The following is a 19,285-nucleotide window of genomic DNA, read 5'->3' as shown; positions in this document are numbered from 1 at the left end:
AAAGTGGGGTTCCTCTTTGAAGCCACTGGGTCAGGAAGCGATGGGGAAGTTTGAGAGAGAGAGAGAGAGAGAGAGAGAGTGGGATGGCAGACGCTTTGATGTACAGAAATAGATAACATTAAAGGCTCACTGACACAAAACGCACTTTCTGGCCACAACACAAGCGTTGTCCTCTGTTGCTGGATGGTGCAACCACTTGGATGAATATGGAGCAGATGGCTGCAGATTGTCTTTATCCTAGAATGATTTGGGATATCGTTTTGGAAAATCTTGTCCTGTAGGCTACTGTGTGTGGCCAGAGCCAGACATTTTCTTCTTTTGGAGTGAACCAGTGGATTTCTTTCCCAATTTTAAAGATGATTATGAACATGTTGTGCCTTGCTATGTTTTCTGTTTAGCAGTGATGTTGTGTGCACATTAAGATAATTCAAATCCTCATTACTGGCTTATCTTAAAATATGGAATGCGTAGCAGAGACTTGGGAATTGGATTTATTTTTTATTTTTTTGAACCTCAAAATCTGTTTTTGGCATGTAAGATCTTCTAGAAATAGTTAATGTTTGCATTAATTACCCTTGAGCAAAAGCTGTTTATTGGCATCATTGGACAGGTGTTGGGAGTGAGTGAATGAATGTAATCCATCTTTTCTCCTGCTGCACGCCCCCGAAGGCTGCTCTCTGAATAATAATGTGTTTTTTATTCAGTGACGGGGAATCTGAAAACCCAGACAGAAGAAAAAGTTAGCGCTGGCACATAGTGAAGCATTTAGCAGCCTTGAAGTCAGACATTTCCCTCAGGGGTTGGTGACAGTGCAAAAAAAAAGAGAGTGAATGACTGGCATTTTATATATAATATATACAGCTGAGGCAATATGTATCACTTTGAGCTGAAGAAAAATGCTACAAGTCGTGTCCAAAAGTGAGTTGGGAGTAGTACAGAGTGAGTGACTTCAAAAACAGCCTGGTGCATTCAAATAAATGTTAATGGTCTCCTGTGTGTGAATAGGCATCAAGATTGTCATAACAATATAAAGTTGAAAATGGTTTGGAGATTAAGCTGGAGAAAAAAAACTGACAACTGACTTCTAATCACTTATTAGGTTTGTATGATGGCACATCCAGCTGACATGGAGAAACATTCGTATTCATTTGGAGTTGTGTTGCACAGGAGGCTGAAGGGAATTGCAAGAAGTCATGAAATCCATCGTTAATATCTGGAAACATTTGATGAGTGCAGCTTTGACTTCCTGACACTTTCTTTCCTACCAGTAGTTCATGGTGTCGCTGTTGTTGTCACCTCACCAGGCTTCTTCTCCTACGTGGTGTGAGACGTGTCAATCCTCCCACATGTAACAGCAGTGGCAGCTGATACCTCTTATTCCTCTTTATGGTGGTCGCCCCCAAACTGCCTCACAACCTAAGGAGATCATCGCAGCAGAGTAATTGTATCGACAGTTGAAGTGACAGCGTTGAAGCTGAAGAGCTGGACTTTGACAGGACCTGCTGCTGGTATACTGGCCGAACTGGGCTAAAAGAGAATGAGATCTCATTGCTCTGGCTGTGTCCGAACCCTGGAGGACAACATAACAGGAATTGCACGTGACATGTGAATGGTTTCTAAGTTTTTGCCCTCTAACGTTTTATTTTACAATATTGCTGATGGTGGTCACAAAACAACAAACTGCAACAACAGATTAAACATTTTGTGTCCAAGTTTTGCTCCGTCACTGATGTTTTTTGGTTTTTCCTCTAGCCATATCTATTTAGTTAAATACATAGGTGTCTTGGAGGGTTTTTTTTTTATCTGAACAGCCTTGTTTGCACCTCAGCTTTTATATCTCTGGACAGCTGTCACTTACTTCACACTTGATGATCTGATTCATGTCTGTCTACTTTGCACTCAACAGGCAACAGCCTCTGGACTCTTTTCCTCTGCTTCATCTCATTATTATTATTATATTTTTTTATTTCACCACACACTGAAGTTGTATTAGGTCATTTCAATGTGCCGTCCCAGAGGCTGTGTTTCCAAGACAACGAATTTAAGCACACTAGGATTTAATTGGCTGAGAAGTCAGGAACTATCTGGAGGCTCGCATCATGTACCACACTTATTGCCAGTGAGGGAGCAGATCTCAGTGTCCGTCCAGAGGTAGTAGCAGGTAGTGAACTAATTAACCAGCAGCCACGGTGATTTGAAATGAAAACCCAACGTCGCCAACCAAACATTAATCTGAAATGATGCATCAGCATGGATTATCTTGGATTATCAGCATTTTACTGCTGTTTCTGGTCAAGGTGGAGCTGGTTTTGAATGTTAAGTGAAGCCGTAAATGAACCTGTAACACAGATAGTTCCACTGAATATAAACCTGATAGTGTTGGATGCAAAATGCTGAAATACTGAAAGGTATTGTATGTACGTAAACCATTCAGTTGACAGCAAAAATAAAAATTAAATATCTTCTTGTAGGGTCACAACAAAACCTTCAAAACAATGGTCCAAACCTATGGTGTCCATTAATTTATGTAAATTAATCAGTCTCCAGAACAATAATTCATAATTTGGCTTTATTTGCATGGATGAAAAGATTAAAATGTTCTTTTTTTCATGATCCAGGAAGGTGTCTTTGGATATTTGTGTGTCAGACTCACTGACTGTGATATAAAAAAAAAGTTTACAAGGAACAGGATGGTGACAAAAAAGAGAGAAAGGTACTTCAGTCTCTGTTCACGTCAGTAAAAGTTTCCTACAGTGAGTCACCTGCTCTTTCATGAATGACCATGACAGAAATGAGAAAAAGTGTCCGGCTAAGTATCTGAAATGGTGTCTTTAAGCTGTGTCAGTGCAGACAGCAGAAGGGATGAGGCTGGATCATGAGGGGATTCATGCTGAATGGTTTTCTGAATGACGGGTGTAATAAATCATAACAACAATAATGTCTGCTAGGAATATACTGACAGGATATTGCTTAAATGTTGAAGCAAAAGCTCAAAACCCCACATTAACCTGTCTTTGGATATCACTGAGTTGATATTGTTGACAGGTGACAAGACAAAAGGTCAGGCGGGTTATTCGTTTTTTTGTTTTTTTTTATGTTCCAAAAATATAGAAATGTGTCATGACATCTAATTATTTCTACTTCTATCAACCTCTCCTGTGCTGTGGTGCGTAGCAGATCCTATGCCGGAATGAATTGAGCAAATCCTTCCAGGAAACCAGGGCTTAAAAAAGAAACCAGGACGTTTTGAAGAAGACAAAACACCAATGGATTTTCTTGCCCTGAGGTGACTGTGCTAAACACAGAGCCACCATATCAAATAATCCATCAACAGAAACACCAGATTCTCACACAACTTCTCCTAATCTCATTTAAACAAGATATAAACCTTAGCTTTCAGCTTTTACATATAAAGCAGATAGCATGTTTTGACTGATATAACACCAAATGTACGTGAACAGATGTTACAGAAAGACGTTGTGGAGTTGGCACATAGAAGTGGAGCTCTGTAAAACCTGTTCATTATCAAGAGGCAAAACATGAGCATCTGTATTTTATATTTAGTTCACATTTTGACACCTCAGTGCATTCAAAACTAGGCAAAAGTGTTATTCACAGGGCTCAAAATTAACACCAGTCATCATCCAGATCCTAAATTATTTAGAGCGGCCATGATTCATCGAGTCTTTCAGCTTTATTTGACACTCAGGCGAGTTTCTCATCTGTTCTCTAGTCACCACTGTAATATGAAGAGGAGCAGAAATGCAACATTTTGGTGGATCCTCTTGCTATCATGGACTGTAAAAGAAGAAAAAAAGAGAGCCTAAAACATAAAAAATCAACATCACTTTGCTGGGAAAGATAGAAATGACACAGTCTTGCATCATGATCCAAGCTTTATATGAAATTCAGTTTGTACTTCTGGCAAACTTTCACTCAGTCAGTCACTTCTTTACAATGTGAGACATTTGGGGCAAAGACTGTTTGGACTCCAGAGGTGTTTTCAGCCTGGATTTAAATTTCCAAAGTCCCTTGCCTCTTCATCACCTTCAGTCTGTACTTCTGCCTTTTTGGTTCCTCACTTTTCGTTTATTTGACCTTTTAATGCTTCATTTGGGCATGCTCGGCTGCATCTGAATCCCTGAGTCATTCTACACATACAGCAGGGATGGATGGCCGCTGGGAAAGTGCATTTTTGGACACAAATATACAAACTCGAAAGAGTTCCACACATTCCCATGGCTACAGTATATGAAAGCTGATACTTCCACAGCAGTACATCTTTGATTTCATTAGTATCGTTAATTATGTACCAGCGGCAAATTTCACAGTTTTCTGAGTGTATTTACTTCAGGTTTTTAGTATGTTTTTATGTAATCAGATCACATTGCAAGACTCAAACCTCTTGAGAGGAGACTGGAAAATACTGCGGGGGGAAATTACTCTATTGAGGGATGATTTTCAAGTATTATTTTGTCACCATCATGAATTAAATATTTTGTTTTAGCTGGATTGCGGGGTCTAATTATGCACTGCACATTTGAGATAAAAATTACTGCTGGCTATATGAAAGTTTAATTTGGTTCATCTAGCTAATTGCTGTGTGATTGATTATATAATTAGTATTTGTTCCCTATCTGTTAAAGTCACATAGTCCTGGTTGTAATTCCCTCACTGTGGTGAATGCAGTGTGTTTCGAAGGTATCGATCTGTGGAGCCTAATGTGGTTATGGATGTGTGTTGGGAGGTACATGGCCTGTGTGTTGCAGCCAGGGTTGTGTTGTTTCTCTCCAGCCTCATGTTTCATGATATTTGTTCTGCTCCTGTGAGATTATGCAATGCAGAAATGCTCCAGTTTCTCTCCATAGCCTTGAATTCAGTGAAAAGGCGAAGGCTTCAGAAATACACACTCGTACTGAAAAAGAGGATGGATCCAGATCAGACGCATCAATTTTTAACTATAGTTCTCATTAGTAAAACATGAAATATAAGACCCTTGTAGACACGTCACATGAAGTTTGTGCTGATTTTCTTTCAAGTCAGACTGCAGTGAGAACAGCACATTATCATGACCTGGAACAGTGGTTCTGAAAAGCACTCGTTTTTTGTTTTTTTTGCCTGCAGATTTTCAGTTGATTCAATAACCCATTTTTATATGAAATAGCATCTGGAAAACCTGACAAAAAGATATTCAGCTGAAGTGTTTGTATATAGTTTCACTGATGAAACTTCAACCACTTGATGAGAGGATAGGCAGTCCATCTTATTACCATTACAGGAGAAGAATTACAAACATGAAAACTGTTTGACAGCAACTTTACAGCAACACAACAAATCAGTCAATACGTGTTGTTTATTTTATTAGTGATGGTAGTGGCACAGCTCTGGACGGCCATGTTAGTAGTTTCAAATTGATATATCTCACGATTACATTTCTACACAAATAAACTGCAGCAGCGAATATGTTTGTTGGTAATACATTATACACAATTACAGCTGAAGCTTGGAAAGACTTGTTGGCCAAATAAGCAGCTCTTAATGCCAACGTTGGCTATATGAAACAAATAACAAGACTTTCAAATAGCTGCTTCAAATTGACATAATTTCCACATTATGTTGGTAGGATATAATGAGGTCGCAATTTGGTTTCTACAAAATGTTGCTGTTGCACTTTGGTTTTTTTAACCTGTTACTCTGGTCAGTTTATGCTTTTACAAAAGGCAGGAAAGACAAGAAAAGTGAGTCTGAATATCCTTTTAGTAAACCAATCATCTGGTGTAAAAACCTATTATGATGTGAAATGGGCATATTACGGTTGAGAACAAATGAGGAACTGTCCTGATAATTGATGAACCACTAATGAGAAGTTCCTGAATAGCTGAATCGTCATTCATATGTATAGCACATAACAGGTTTTTTGGGAGCAGAGCAGAATGAAGCACATAATGATTAATTCATAGATTCAGTATCTGTGAATCTACGTACTGTATGCTTTTCGAAATGATCAGTGGCAGTTGATGAACTCAGTCGCAGCTTGTTTCATTCTCAAATGTGTGTGTGGAGTTCAGAAAGTCAGTCTCATTATATGGCAACATCTCAGTCTCTCCACACAGGAGACCTCCTCTCATGTCTGATGGTGATGTAACCTCTCTGACAGATGACAATAGTATCTGGCAACTATTCCCCCAATCTACTTAATAACAAGAGAGGCTGTTTACTTAGAAGAATGGCAGGCAATCTGCTCTCATCAGCATCAAGAGATGTGGACATTGCCTCATATAAAGTGTGAATGTGTGTAATTATAAGTTTAGACAAGATAGACTGGCTGGCAGTGGCTTATTTGTCAGGTTTATCTTTTAACGGTGCAAACAGAGCAACAAAAAAATGTCTAAAAATATCATCTGCAGGTATTTGAAAGGGAAATGGAGTAATAGGCCTGATACTGAACCAAACTACTACACTTCACTTTGAATAACATGGACTGTTCCTGGAAATAAATCTAGTCAAGTTTCCTCTTAAACAAGCTGCAGCTCAGACTCAAACAAAACGGAGAGGGAAGCATCTAAAGCTTTTTGTTCAGTCAAGGTTAAACCTTCGACTAACACTGCAGATGCACTGTGGCACCGCTGCAACACAGAGACTGCAGTGGTCCAGATACAGACCTCCATCTGTCCCTTTACTGTAGATGTAGCCATAGCTGCAGAGGAACATTTTGTGGAAGATATTTTCCTCATTTGTGAGTCTGTGTTTTCATGAGAGAGCCATATAGCAAATGTTGTGTGTGTGTGTGTGTGTCCTCCCTCCACAGCGAGGGGTGTTAGTGAGGGAGGCAAAACGGTGATAAACAGCCCAGATTAAGAAGTAAGTGGATTATAAAACAGATCGTGTCTCTGCAGCATGGGACAAATATTGAGAGAGAGAGAGAGAGAGAGAAAGAGAGAGAGAGAGAGAGAGAGAGAGAGAGAGAGAGAGAGAGAGAGAGAGAGAGAGAGAGAGAGAGAGAGAGAGAGAGAGAGAGAGGGAGTGTTTGTACAGGGAACAGATGTGGTGAAGGCTCGACAACACACAAAGATGAGTGTGTGTAAGACACTGGGACAAGCTGATACAGTCACTCTGCAGGTTGCCTGAAATTGTTTTAAATGCCGAGCATAGGCCTAATGATCAAGATGCGTTTGCCAGAGCTACAGTAATTAGGAAAGGTGAGAGCAATTAGCACACAGTACTTTACGTGTGTGTGTGTGTGTGTGTGTGTGTGTGTGTGTGTGTGTTCTTGTACTTACTACATTGTGAGGACCGGAACAAGTTTTTAACCAACAGAGCGAGAAACTTTTTGGGAAGTGAGGACATTTTGGCCGGTCCTCACTTTTTCCAAGGGCTGTTTGAGGTTTAAGACTTTAGGTTATAATTAGGTTTAAGTTAGGCTTAGAGTAATGGTTAAGTTTAGGCATTTGTTTTGGATGGTTAAGGTTAGGGTAAGGCGAGGGAATACATTATGTCAATGAGTGTCCTCACAAAGATAGCATACAAGGATGTGTGTGTGTGTGTACCTGTCTGTTGAAAGTCGGGGAACAAAAAGTCTGTTTTCAGGTTTGAGTGACGTTAGGTTCATGTTATGGTTAGAGTTAGGCAATACATGATATTAAAGGTCAGATTGAGTCTCTGGGAAACTAATGTCACTGTAATATTGTCTTGAGATCACGCAGCCATGACTGTGTGTTTTTGCAGATGGCTGGGAATGCGTGTCCTCTGTTACGCTCCCTTATATGGATTAGCTTCAAAACACTGAAATGTGTGATGTGTTGTTATTGTGTTTGGATGCCAGAGAAGACACAGACAGAGGCTAGCTGGTTTTCAGTGGTTTCATTGAACATTTTGGGCTGGAGACTGGCTGACGGAGCAGCAGGGAGTGGTGGAGCGGTGGAGCACTGAGCTGAGGTGGAGCAGCAGGTGAAGGAGGCAGACACTACGACTGGATTACCGAACGCAGGAGAGCACAGCGTAACAGAGAAAGCAACTACTCCACAGCAGAGATTTTCTCAAGAGGAGAACATGGCCGCAGGATCACAGACCAAACAATCAGGAGAGAAATCCAGGAGCTCTTCAACTGAGAGCTTGTAGAGATGTTGGACTGTTCGGTGTGGAGTGGAGCGTGCCGACCTTTGGTGACATTTTGTCGACGTATCTCGTGAAGTTGAGCTTTGGTTTTCATGTGCAGTGTGTGAGTCAGCTCTGCCCTTCCAGGTGATGTTGTTGTGTGTGCGATTAGCTGAACGATCTGGCTATTAAAGTCAACCCCTGCAGTCTTATCACCTACCGCTCAAATGAGTCACCCATACAGAGTAAGTGGCAGATAAACTGGTGAAGTAGAGCGCTTGGCTAACTGCTGTTATGAAACAGCTGAGAGCTTGAGCTTCATCAGGTTCACAGCACCTTGTTGAACTTAGCGGCTGATCTGCTTGTTCAGAGTAAACCCTCTTCAACACAATGAAATGAAAGTGAGGCTACGTTCATACGACTGAGTCCCAGTATGTAACTTATTTGGCTTTTTATTAGCAAAAATCAAATATTGCTTTCATTACGTATTTCACTGAAGTCGAATCACACCCGCATACAAATGAAAGCTTTCTCGTACCTTAGAATGAGTTGTTACAAGTCATTTCAAATACATAAGTGGGCGACGCACCAAACCGAGGCGGCCATGTTGCATCGCCATTTTTTACGTTGAGTGGCAGCGTGACCGTAGGTAACCACGGGAACTCAGCGGAGCTGTGGGCTCGGCCTGTTAAAACTGTCACCACTGTGTAGTGTGAGGAAGGACGGAGGCACTGGTGTTGCATTCAGGTGCAGTCAGGCAGACGGCCGTCGGCAAACCAACCGGATGTCCTTTTACTCGACGAGAGAAAGACGGTAAAACGTGGGTCAGGTAAACAATACCACATCACCATGACAACATATTGTCAGACTGTATTGTTTTGCCTCGTGCTGGTGGACCACTTGTTTACCCTGTTGCATGCAGTGTCTGTTGTCTGTCTGACGTCTGCCCGATTTGAGAATATGTTCCAATATGCAACCGCACCGCTAGATGGGGGTAATTCCTACACATTATACCTTTAAGGACACATCTCTTTTGCTAAGTTTTTGCTTTCTGTCCACACGCAATTTTCGTACAGTGGAAATGCACACCTTTGGTAACAAGTATGTGGCACCCATGGTCGCTTCTTGATCAGATGTCATCTGCCTCTGCGACCTGTGGTGGTGATGGCAACATAATTAACTAATCATACAAGTGTCACCGGCTTTGTCGTCCTTGCTAGCAGCTGTCGAGCAGCTAAATTCTGCATTTTAACACTGCAGCTGTGCAGGCTTCTCCTCATTTAAGGCATTTTTTGCAACTAACTACAGATCAGATAATCTGCTTCCCATCCACTTCCCGTTCTTGCACATTTAAGTTGTGATCGTATGCACAGATAATCCTCTCTGATAGAGTGCTAAAACAGTCGTCCTCCAACTCTACTGCTCTTCACAACACTTTGGATGGAGGTGGTCCATGTACTGAATCTTTCACCTTCACCTGCACTTGTCCACAGCTGGAGGTAAATTTGCACAACCTTAAACCTACTTTGCAGGGATTCCTTCCTTCCATTCAACAATGAGTGTTGTACTGTGTATTTGTATGCTGTAGCATTACAATATTGCCTGTTCTATATAGCTTAAACTGATCCGTACAAAAAACATGCAAATGTCTGTGGACATTCTTGTTTATATATTTTGACCACATACTGGATTCATTGAAATGGTGGGGGAAAGCATTCACCGTTCACATTGCAGCTTCCTCCATCATAACACACCTTTGTTGCTGTTGTTGCACATACAGCATTTCTGTTGTGTCCTGTGTAGATTCAAGCAATGCAGACTGGAAAGAATCTAGTCATAACACCGGCAGCTACTGAGCTTGTTAAGCTTCATTTGAGGGATAACATACTGCTCAGGGACAGTCAGGCTAAAAACAGGACTGTTTTTCTTATGAAGCTTGCAGAATGTCTTTATACCGCAGGTTTTGGAATCACTAGTTGTTGAGTGATAGATAAATAAAATAATCACTGTGTCCTTGTTTTTCCTCAGCACTTCACCTTTCCCAATCATTTCTCTCTCAGTTTGTCACCACCACCCACTTACTGTGCAATAACAGGCTGAGTTTACCTCTTAAAACTTCAGCAGCCTGCAATATGACTCAATTCCCCCCCTGGATGGAGGAATATAATGAAGCTGGGCAGCAGTTTCTTAATGACATTTTTAATCTGTGTCGAGAAATTCTCTCTACTCTCTCGAAGGTCAGAGGTCGGTCTAACTAAGATGTGTTGGGCTGGTATAGAGACTTACTGCAATGACTAGCTCAAGGACTTGTGTGCTAGGATTTCTATCTGTGTGTCTTTTTCCCAACTCTGGAGCCTAACTTTGATGCCTGCACAGCACTGGCAAAAAGATGTGTAGTCTAGTCACTGTACAAATAATTTTATGTCTCCATAATTTGCAAATATTTCCTGGAAATATAAAAAAGCTAAATTAAAACCCAAATAAAATTTTAATTAGCTAATTTACTATTGTTAATGCTCATGCTGTGTAAGACTGTTTAAACTATACCAGTCTTCAATTAACTGGAAGTGTGTGATACATAATAACATGTATTTTCTTGTTTTAATTTAGTCCAATGACACAGTACATCATCATTCAACCTTACATTTTCTTTCGCTTATCTGGGGTTGGGTCACACTGGCAGCAGGTAAAGCAGGGAGCTACAGACGTCCTTCTCTTTGGTAACGTTTTTCCAGCTTCTCCTGGGTGATCCCAAGTCATTCCCAGGCCAGACGGGATATGGGTCTGCCCTGGAGTGCATAATCGGAGTATAAATATTTCCTTTCCTGACAAGGTGTCAGTAAAATCCTTAAAAACTGACATTGTCACACCATCACATCAGTGTTAATTGTCAGAGGATGTCAAGTTGTCAGGTGCGCACAAAAACACCCTCCATGAAAAGCAGCATTTGCTTGACACACTTGATCTCTCACCCTCTCCCACACATTTTAGGTGACACCGAACTCAGCAAAGACTTTCTGCTGCATTTATGAAAATACGGCATTTCATGCTCTCGCCAGTTGGTGTCATGTTTAGTTTACATAGCTCAATGAAATGATCAATTTATGTTACCATGTTCCAAATGGTCAAACTCAAAACTGAGGTTAAGCTCGTTTTGCTTTCTGTAATGATGTTATGCTTTTGTACTGATGCTTTTTGTGTTCCTTTCCCCTCCTTCAGTACAGTCCAATTAAAACACACCATGCATAACACATGGTAATAAGCATGTATGCATTAATGTGCCTCCCAAGCATAGTTAAAAGAACATATCTGTGTGTGTCTATGTCTGTCTGAGGCTACCTATTGGGACAGATTTCAGACCACTTAATTGAAGAAAGCTTGTCTAATTGCGTCTTCAGTTAAAGAGACAGAGCTGGTTTGGGGTCAGTGGTTATAGTTAGTATTTAGTCTGCAGGAAATGGATATGATATGATATGAGTAATGCCCCAAATATGACCTAGAAGCTGAGTGTTTGTGTGTCTGTGTGTGGTATATCTCCAGTAACAGACTCATCCATCTTCTCCACCAGGTTAAAGTGACGATGCCAATGGCTTAACTAGCGTTGCTGTTTCCCTCCGTCTGCCTACATCGATCCTTCCTCCTCGGGGCAGCCATCCCAAATTAGCAAATACTAGATAACAGCACCTTGTGAAGCAATTAATTTGGCCTGAGAGAATCTCTTTGTTCTGTTTGTTGGTCAATGTGGGAATATAGATGAACGGACTAATGTGGGTTATTATCAGCTGCTTAAAGGAAATTGATTGCAAGAGCCGAGGGCATAAGAGCTGGAGAATAATAAGCAGCGTGATGCAGGAATACAGGCCTAAATGTATGAATTTCCTCAGATACCTCTTAGATATTAGTTACGTTGAAGCAGGCTGATCAATCTCAATATCCTGTAACAATCACAATATGAAATAGGTTTGGCTAAAATGTGTATCAGGATAAATACAGCCAGTTGCTGTGATACAGATTGTAGATGATATACCGAGTCCTGACGTGTTCCTCTTTGTGTTAGTGCTCATTTTGTGCAGCCCGGTCTGCGTGGCCACCGCTAAGCATGGAAGAGAAATCTGGTGCGACAGTTGAAAAAGGTCATGAGACTGGACTCCCAGTGCTTCCTCTAACCCAGACGAGGCAACGCTGCTGCTCTCCAAAGGTTGATAAAGTCGATCCCTGGTGCCGTTTAGCTAGAGATAAGCTCAGCAGACTGTGTAAGAAGCGAAGAGCGGCCTGATGGGGCTGTTGGGATTGTTGTGCTTCAGAGCAGAGAGACAGAGTTTGATAGAGGCTCTGTGAGTACAAACCTGAGAGAGATTAACACTAATGAGCTGTGACTCGGTTGTGGAGAGAGCCGACTGTTAATGTTGCCCTGTTGTTCTGCTCGGCTCTGTTTCTCTCACTGACACACACACTCGCACACACATATGCTCCCGTCCCCATCTATATGCACCAAGGGATTTGCTATGAGCATCACTTCCATCCCGGTGTTCACCCGCACTCTCCAGCCCAGGTTTTTGTTTCTCTCCTGGTTTTATTAAAAACTGTTATCTGAGCACATTTAAATCAGGCAGCTGGAGCTGCAGATAGCCTACCTGAGGTTGTTTCAGCGAATTTGCCTCATAAATAAGAAGCAGCAGGATTATAGACGTTCCTAAGCCTAAGAAGGCTCCGAAAGCCGAGCAAAAGGCAGCATGGTGTCGGGGAGTAAAGCTACACAAGCTCGGCTTTGTCCTCTTTCACCTTCAACATCCATGCTGAAATGTTTTCTTCCAAATATGGTCAATTATTGATGCAGGAAAACAGCATGAAGACGGTTGTCAGGGTGCATTTTCCACAACGTCACATGATGCGGGAAACCATGTTTGGGGGATGAAATGAAAGTGTGTTTGCAGGTATGTGTGTATCCTAAATGTGTGTGTGTGTGTGTGTGTGTGACTGGAAAGTGAAGGAGAAAAACAGTCCTGCAAAACCTGATTAGGAACATGAAATGTAATAAAAGAAAAGAGCAGAGTGCAGAGTGCAAAAGGGAAGCTGAGTCAGAGACAACTGAAGGAATAATATGAGTTACATGAAAGAAAAGAATGATCAGTATGGCTTTGAACTACTCATACATTTTCTTGCTTTTTCACAAGGCCTCATAAAACGAAACTGAATCTCAGCTCTGCACTCTCACCAGGGAAATGGACAAAGAGTGACGGAAAAAAAAACAGTACAAAGGACAGCAGTGCACAGTTAGATAATAATGTTTTTGTTCTGTTTCCCTCGCTCTGTTTTTATTTATTTTCTCCGTTATTTCAGTTTTTCACAGACCCGTGTGCCAGCAGCCCCTGTCTCCATGGAAACTGCAGCCGGAGCAGCAGCGGGGAGGAGGGGGAGCCAGCCTACACCTGCGAATGCACTGAAGGCTACGAGGGCGAGAGGTGTGATCAGATCGACCTGGCGGTTGCTGAATGGGACCCCGCCACCCCCTCGGCTCCTGAACTGGCAACCCCGGTCGCTCCCACCACCGCAGCCGCCACTCAGCCACAGCAGCCGACCACCGGGCCCTCCACCACAACGCCAGCATCTCCCACCCTGCAGCCATGGCAACCTAAAGCCGGGCAGAGGCTGCTGGTGGTGCCGTGGGAGGCCGACAGGGTAAGATAACAAGGTTAAATTTAAGATTCTGTGGGTTTATCTTTAAAGGGACAGTTCAACATTTTGGCAAATTGGCCCGTTGCCATAATCCCTGTAGTCATAGCAGTAGGTTTGTTACCTTTAATTGTCAGTGCAAGCTATTTTTAGAACGGTGGAGCAGAGCCGTGAGCTGCTCAGAGCTACGCTACGGAGACTCATGGAATTTCTTGGTTTCCCACATCAAACTCATCAAATACACAATCCAACAACTCCAAAACGCTCCTGTGAACAAGTTGTGACCTGCACATTCACCACGCTATGAGACAATAACGGAATGTTACGAGACAGAGTTGTTTTAGAGGTAAATGCAGAGACTGCTTGCTGAAAAACTGCTCCTGACGGGAACGTGCATCAGCGGTTTGGCATGAATTTACCTCTAAAACAACTCAGTCTGGCAACGGTCTGTTATTATCTCATAGCGTGGTGAAGCAGGTCACAACTTGTTCACAGGAGCGTTTTGGAGTTGTTGGATTGTGTATTTGATGAGTTTGATGAGGGAAACCAAGAAATTCCATGAGTCTCCGTAGCGTAGCTCTGAGGAGCTCGCGGCTCTGCTCTGCCATTCTAAAAACAGCTTGCACCGACAATTAACGGTAACGAACTTACTCCTAAAACTATAGGGATTATGGCAATGGGCCAATTTGCCAAAATGTTGAACTATCCCTTGAAAATGTGCAAAAACATATGATGTGTGTGTGTGTTTCAGGTGACGGAGGGTCTGCACTGTGTGAGTCCTGAGCTGTGTGAGCTGACTTCAGGAACTCTGACTCTGTCTCTGGAGGTGCCTGAAGAGACGGCTGTGAAGTAAGTGTGTAGCCTTAAGTACCTTTTCTGACAGACTGGTATCCCTCTGAAAGCAGCGCTGGATTAACAGACTGGGGGTTCGCTGGGAGAAATGTAACTCTGGGCTCCTATTTATGTCTGGGTTGCCTCACTTTCTTTTGTTCTGTGCAGGATCCTGTTGCTATAGTTTAACTTATCAACAGACTACAAGTGATGGCTTCATTATGTTTTGCCAAGGGATCCGCTTACAAGCTAATCAGCACTTCCATTGTGGCTTACTCTCATGCTACAGGTTTGCTGTGTGACAGCAAGCTTGTGGTGACTATTAAAAATATGGTAAGTGCCTGTTCGTAAGCCAGCTTTGCCCTTAAGGAGCAGTCCACCAAAAATCTGTCTAAATACTTGAAAAGTGGCTTTAAAAATCTGGATTTGAAAAATCTTGTTTAGACAGTAAATAAAACCTAGTATCAATAACCTTTCAAGCCTGCAGGCAGTGAATGTTTGATTCTTAATGACTGCAGGTTTCATTCACGGTTCAGGTGTTTGGACCGTTTCCCAGGATAGTGTGGGTGTGAACATATGTGCTTGATTGATATCTCTGAGACTCTCGTAACAGTTTTCTTGCACTGGTTGTGGTGGCACAAATTACACATTTATACAAAATTAGTTTTTTACCATTTCAGTAGATTTTGTTGCAGAATAAGTAAAAATATATATCTTACTTAATATCTTACTTTTGTTGACCTTCAGTGACTCACTTCTGTCAGTTCTGTTATGTTCTGTTGGCAACTCATTTTAACCCTAACATAACTCACACTTGCCTCGACACTGTGATTAATATTAACAGAATGTATGGTTCCGTTCTATTCAGATGTCCCAGTAATATAAGTCGTGACGGTGAGCCGACATACACAGCACCAGGACAATGAAACAGCAGCTAAAGCAACTAAACATAATCCAGGTTATTTACACCTGTGCTTTTCCTTCCTTTTAAAGAGCCCATTTACACAGCCACTCTCATCTTTAACCTGTGCAGAGGTGAAATCCGGCAGAATTAGTGAAAGCACCTGTGTGGATGACAGTACAAAAAATGTTCTCATAAAAGAAAATGCAGTGCACTTTTTGTTAACCTCTGGTGGACGAAGTTCTTACCTCATTTGTTCAATGTCAGAAGAATAGGAGGAACAGGGAAACCTTTAAGTATCGCAAGCCGGAAGTGTTCATGCACTGTTCAAAGATGGTTGCACATGAGTTACTTTTGCTGATGCAATTTATAGTTGGGGCAGTTCATTAACAGTTTGGTTGATATATAACTTTATATTTTTGTGTTACCTTTTTAGATTTTAAGTGTTTAAAATGAACTGAGCATTACTGCAGTGATATGAAAGGGTATGCAGGTATGGGCATAGGTCATAGGTCTGGTTAGGGATGTGGAAGACACTTTTTCACACTGATGTGGCTAATTAAACAGTGTTTTTCAGCTTGATCTAAGGACACGAAGTCCCTACACCTAACCTAAAAACTGCCTTAATTAACCAAACTGGCCCTGCTTGTTAGAGCCTAATCAACAGCAATAACAACAGAGCATGCAGTACAGTCTGCATAATCACAAAGAAGAGCTTAAAATAGCATCTTCTCTGCACAGCATCTTATCCGCATTCTTTACCATGCAGCAACTTTTGTTGACAACACAGCGCAGCTTGTAGCTTTTTGTAACTAATGACCTTCCATTTGAATCTCCTCATAATCCACTCCTGGCACACGCACTGTATTACACCCCTCTGCATATTCCATCTTTTTCAGAGCGTGTTTGCTCAAGAGCAGTATCACAAAGGCTCTGTAAATCAGGGTCGATGAATTATGCAGGAGTAATGGTCAAGGTAAACACTGCCCTTGATGTCGCCCCTCATTACAGATGGTCGGCACAACTCAGGGCTCGGATCACGATCTCAGATTGGGAGGCAAGAGCTGAAATTTAATCAACTGTTGTTGCTTTGTTTTCATACTGTATAATTACACACAACACCTGAAAGCTCGCTGAGACATTGTGAAGGGCACTCACGCACAAATACACATGTGCCTCTTGGAAATGAAGCTGTGATCCTGAGCTGACATCGATTTGGAGAGGCTGCCTGATAATAATGTAATACGGCTCTTGTATCCCAAAGAGGCTGGAGAGAGTGGTTGTCATGCAGCTGCTGACACTAACAGATACAAGCAGCGTTTTTGGCAACAATAAAAACACCACTGATGAATACTTTCAACATGTTTAAATGGTAAACCAATGACAGTAATTGTTTGGGTTGAAGTAGTAATTAGCTTAGTCAAAATTTGCTGAATGGACACTACATTATAACGAATGATTCCTATCCTAGGGTCTTTTTTTTACTGAACCATCCATATAAAATGCCAACTGGATAATTTCTTAAATTTAAAATAGCAGCAGATCCCCAGATATCTCAGCTGCTCATATTGTCCCTGTGGCTGAACTCGGACACCCCACGAAAAAAAAAAAAATCATTTCAGCTGTGAGTCGCCTGTCCACCATCTTATTATTCCAGTCACAGCTCACAGATTCACCTTCAGGCTCAGCTCCCTCTTCACCTCTACATTTCGAGGACAGCCTTCATGCCAATCCACTTGTGACACTGCAACTTGCCACCACTTATGAGCATGACCTAAAATATATCCTCATATATCCCGAGCTGTGGCTGAGGGCTGGATGAGGCTCAAGTAAGAAGAGGGTTTTTTACCTGTGGCTTTAAACCGGCAGTGGTCACTTAAAGAAAACCTTTTAGTTAAGCTAAAGATTGAAGACCTGATTATTATTTTGTCTCTTTCACACAGGCATGCACAGCCCTGTCATCTTCTAACAATCAAACAGCTGGTGGCTAATGCCTGAATGTGTTGCTACTGAGTCTGATTGTTTTAAGTTCAACATGTCATGGATCTGCTTTTCTTTATCTCATTTTCCCTGTGAAGTGCTGCTGGTTGCAGTTCTTAAGTACCATAGAGGTAATAATAATTATTGTTGGTTATGCGAGCAGTCATTATAATAAATGCACAAGGGCAAGAGCTGAGAGGATAATTGATCATTTTTTATTCCCTTTTTATTAATGTGAAAATGATTATTTGAGGTGTGAGGGAGGGAGGGAGCATTTAACTGTTGAGGAGCTGCTCAGCAGTGCACAGTCTCTCCGTTTCAAGGACACAGTGCGGTAACACGGCTCAGCTCTGGTGTTTGCTCTCTCTTCAGCAGCCACTGTTGGAGCCCAGAGTCTCTGGCAGGAAACATGGACTGTGTTGTTGTTGTCGTTCTCCCTTTGCTGAGCAGCAGGCAGCAGCAGTCGTCCCCGGCAGCTCTGCTCAGATGTTTGCAGAAGAAGTCGTGAGCCTCCTCCAGATGCTGCTTTTGGCTTCTTGATCACAGAGAAAGTCCTCTGGATAGAGGGAGATAATTTCATTAGGAATGTAAAAAAATGTGAAAGGGGGCGACCGGCACTGTGGTAAAGTGGTTAGCACTATCGCCTCACAGCAAGAGGGTTCTGGGTTTGATTCCTGTGGGCCTCAGGCTTTTCTGTGCCTCTATGATTTCTTACCCGGTTCTCCAGCTTCCTCCCAAAGTCCAAACAAATGGACAGAAAGAAATTGTGTAAATATGAATTTGTGAGGTTGTTTCCCTATTAATAGATCGGTCACCTGTCCAGGATGTACCCCACCCCCCATGGCAATGATGTAATGATTGTCATGTTTTGAAAGATTTTGAATTTTTGTAACAGTCAGACTTTTCGACACACCTTCTCATTCAGAGGTTTTTCTTTATTTTCATTACTATCTACATTGTAGATACATACTGGAACACAGGAACACATATGGCATTGGTAAACAAAGTGTTAAACAAAGCAGAATATGTTTTATATATTAGATTTTTCTCTAACACTATATATTAAGTACACACTATTAAGCATTAATTAAGCATTAAATACTGAATTCATCATTTATAACACATGAATACTCATTAGTATGTAGTTTATAAACACAATTAAAAATGTTACTCATCATTGATAAGCACTAACTTTATTTGTTAAGTACATATTAATGAGTATTAATGCGTTATAAATGAAGAATTCAGTATTTATTAATGCTTAACTAATGCTTAATAGTGTGTTCTTGTTATAAAGTGTTACCGATTTTTCGAACCATCTCAACTGGGTATAGGTCACTTGATGTCACCAGTATGAATCTACAATGTAGAAAGTAATAACAATAAAGAAATACCATTGTATGAGAAGGTGTGTCCAGACTTTTGACTGGTAGTGTAGATTTCAACAGACTCCAGTTATAATTCCTCCACAGATAAACAGTAGCCTAAAAAATCTACTCACTGACAATTTGACAGGACTTTGATATGTCTGGTCTCCTCCTCTTGGCTGTGTACGGATGCTGCAGGATCTGTTCAATGATGCGAAGTTAAGTGCATCTGTGTGAACATTATGAAAACAAGCGAAATGAATTAAATCTAAAATGTATCAGCACAAAATGGTTTGTTTGAGTAACAGATTATAAAGTGTGGTGCTGATGTGCCCATCCACACTTCCTCACACACACTCTCCCCCTCCTCTCTTGTCAAACCAGTTTTTACTCATTTTTCTGGTCCATCTCAAACTGACTCTGTTCCTGATGAATGATC

The 19,285-nt window shown here is 41.5% G+C and overlaps 1 protein-coding gene across 1 annotated transcript in view; it reads left to right on the top strand.

Moving 5' to 3' along the window:
* The window catches only part of dner (delta/notch-like EGF repeat containing), a gene marked incomplete at both ends in the record, with an annotated part of 54,969 nt that overhangs the window by 17,310 nt on the left and 18,374 nt on the right, over positions 1 to 19,285 (top strand). Inside the window, 2 exons of the mRNA XM_083984437.1 lie at positions 13,435 to 13,773; positions 14,519 to 14,616. Of these exons, the coding sequence (XP_083840563.1) occupies positions 13,435 to 13,773; positions 14,519 to 14,616 (437 nt within the window). The remainder of the gene's footprint in view (positions 1 to 13,434; positions 13,774 to 14,518; positions 14,617 to 19,285) is intronic.

The sequence above is a fragment of the Trachurus trachurus genome (assembly GCF_905171665.1).
Source record: "Trachurus trachurus genome assembly, chromosome: 13".
Lineage (NCBI taxonomy): Eukaryota > Metazoa > Chordata > Actinopteri > Carangiformes > Carangidae > Trachurus > Trachurus trachurus.
This window is presented reverse-complemented; position numbering and strand designations above follow the sequence as displayed.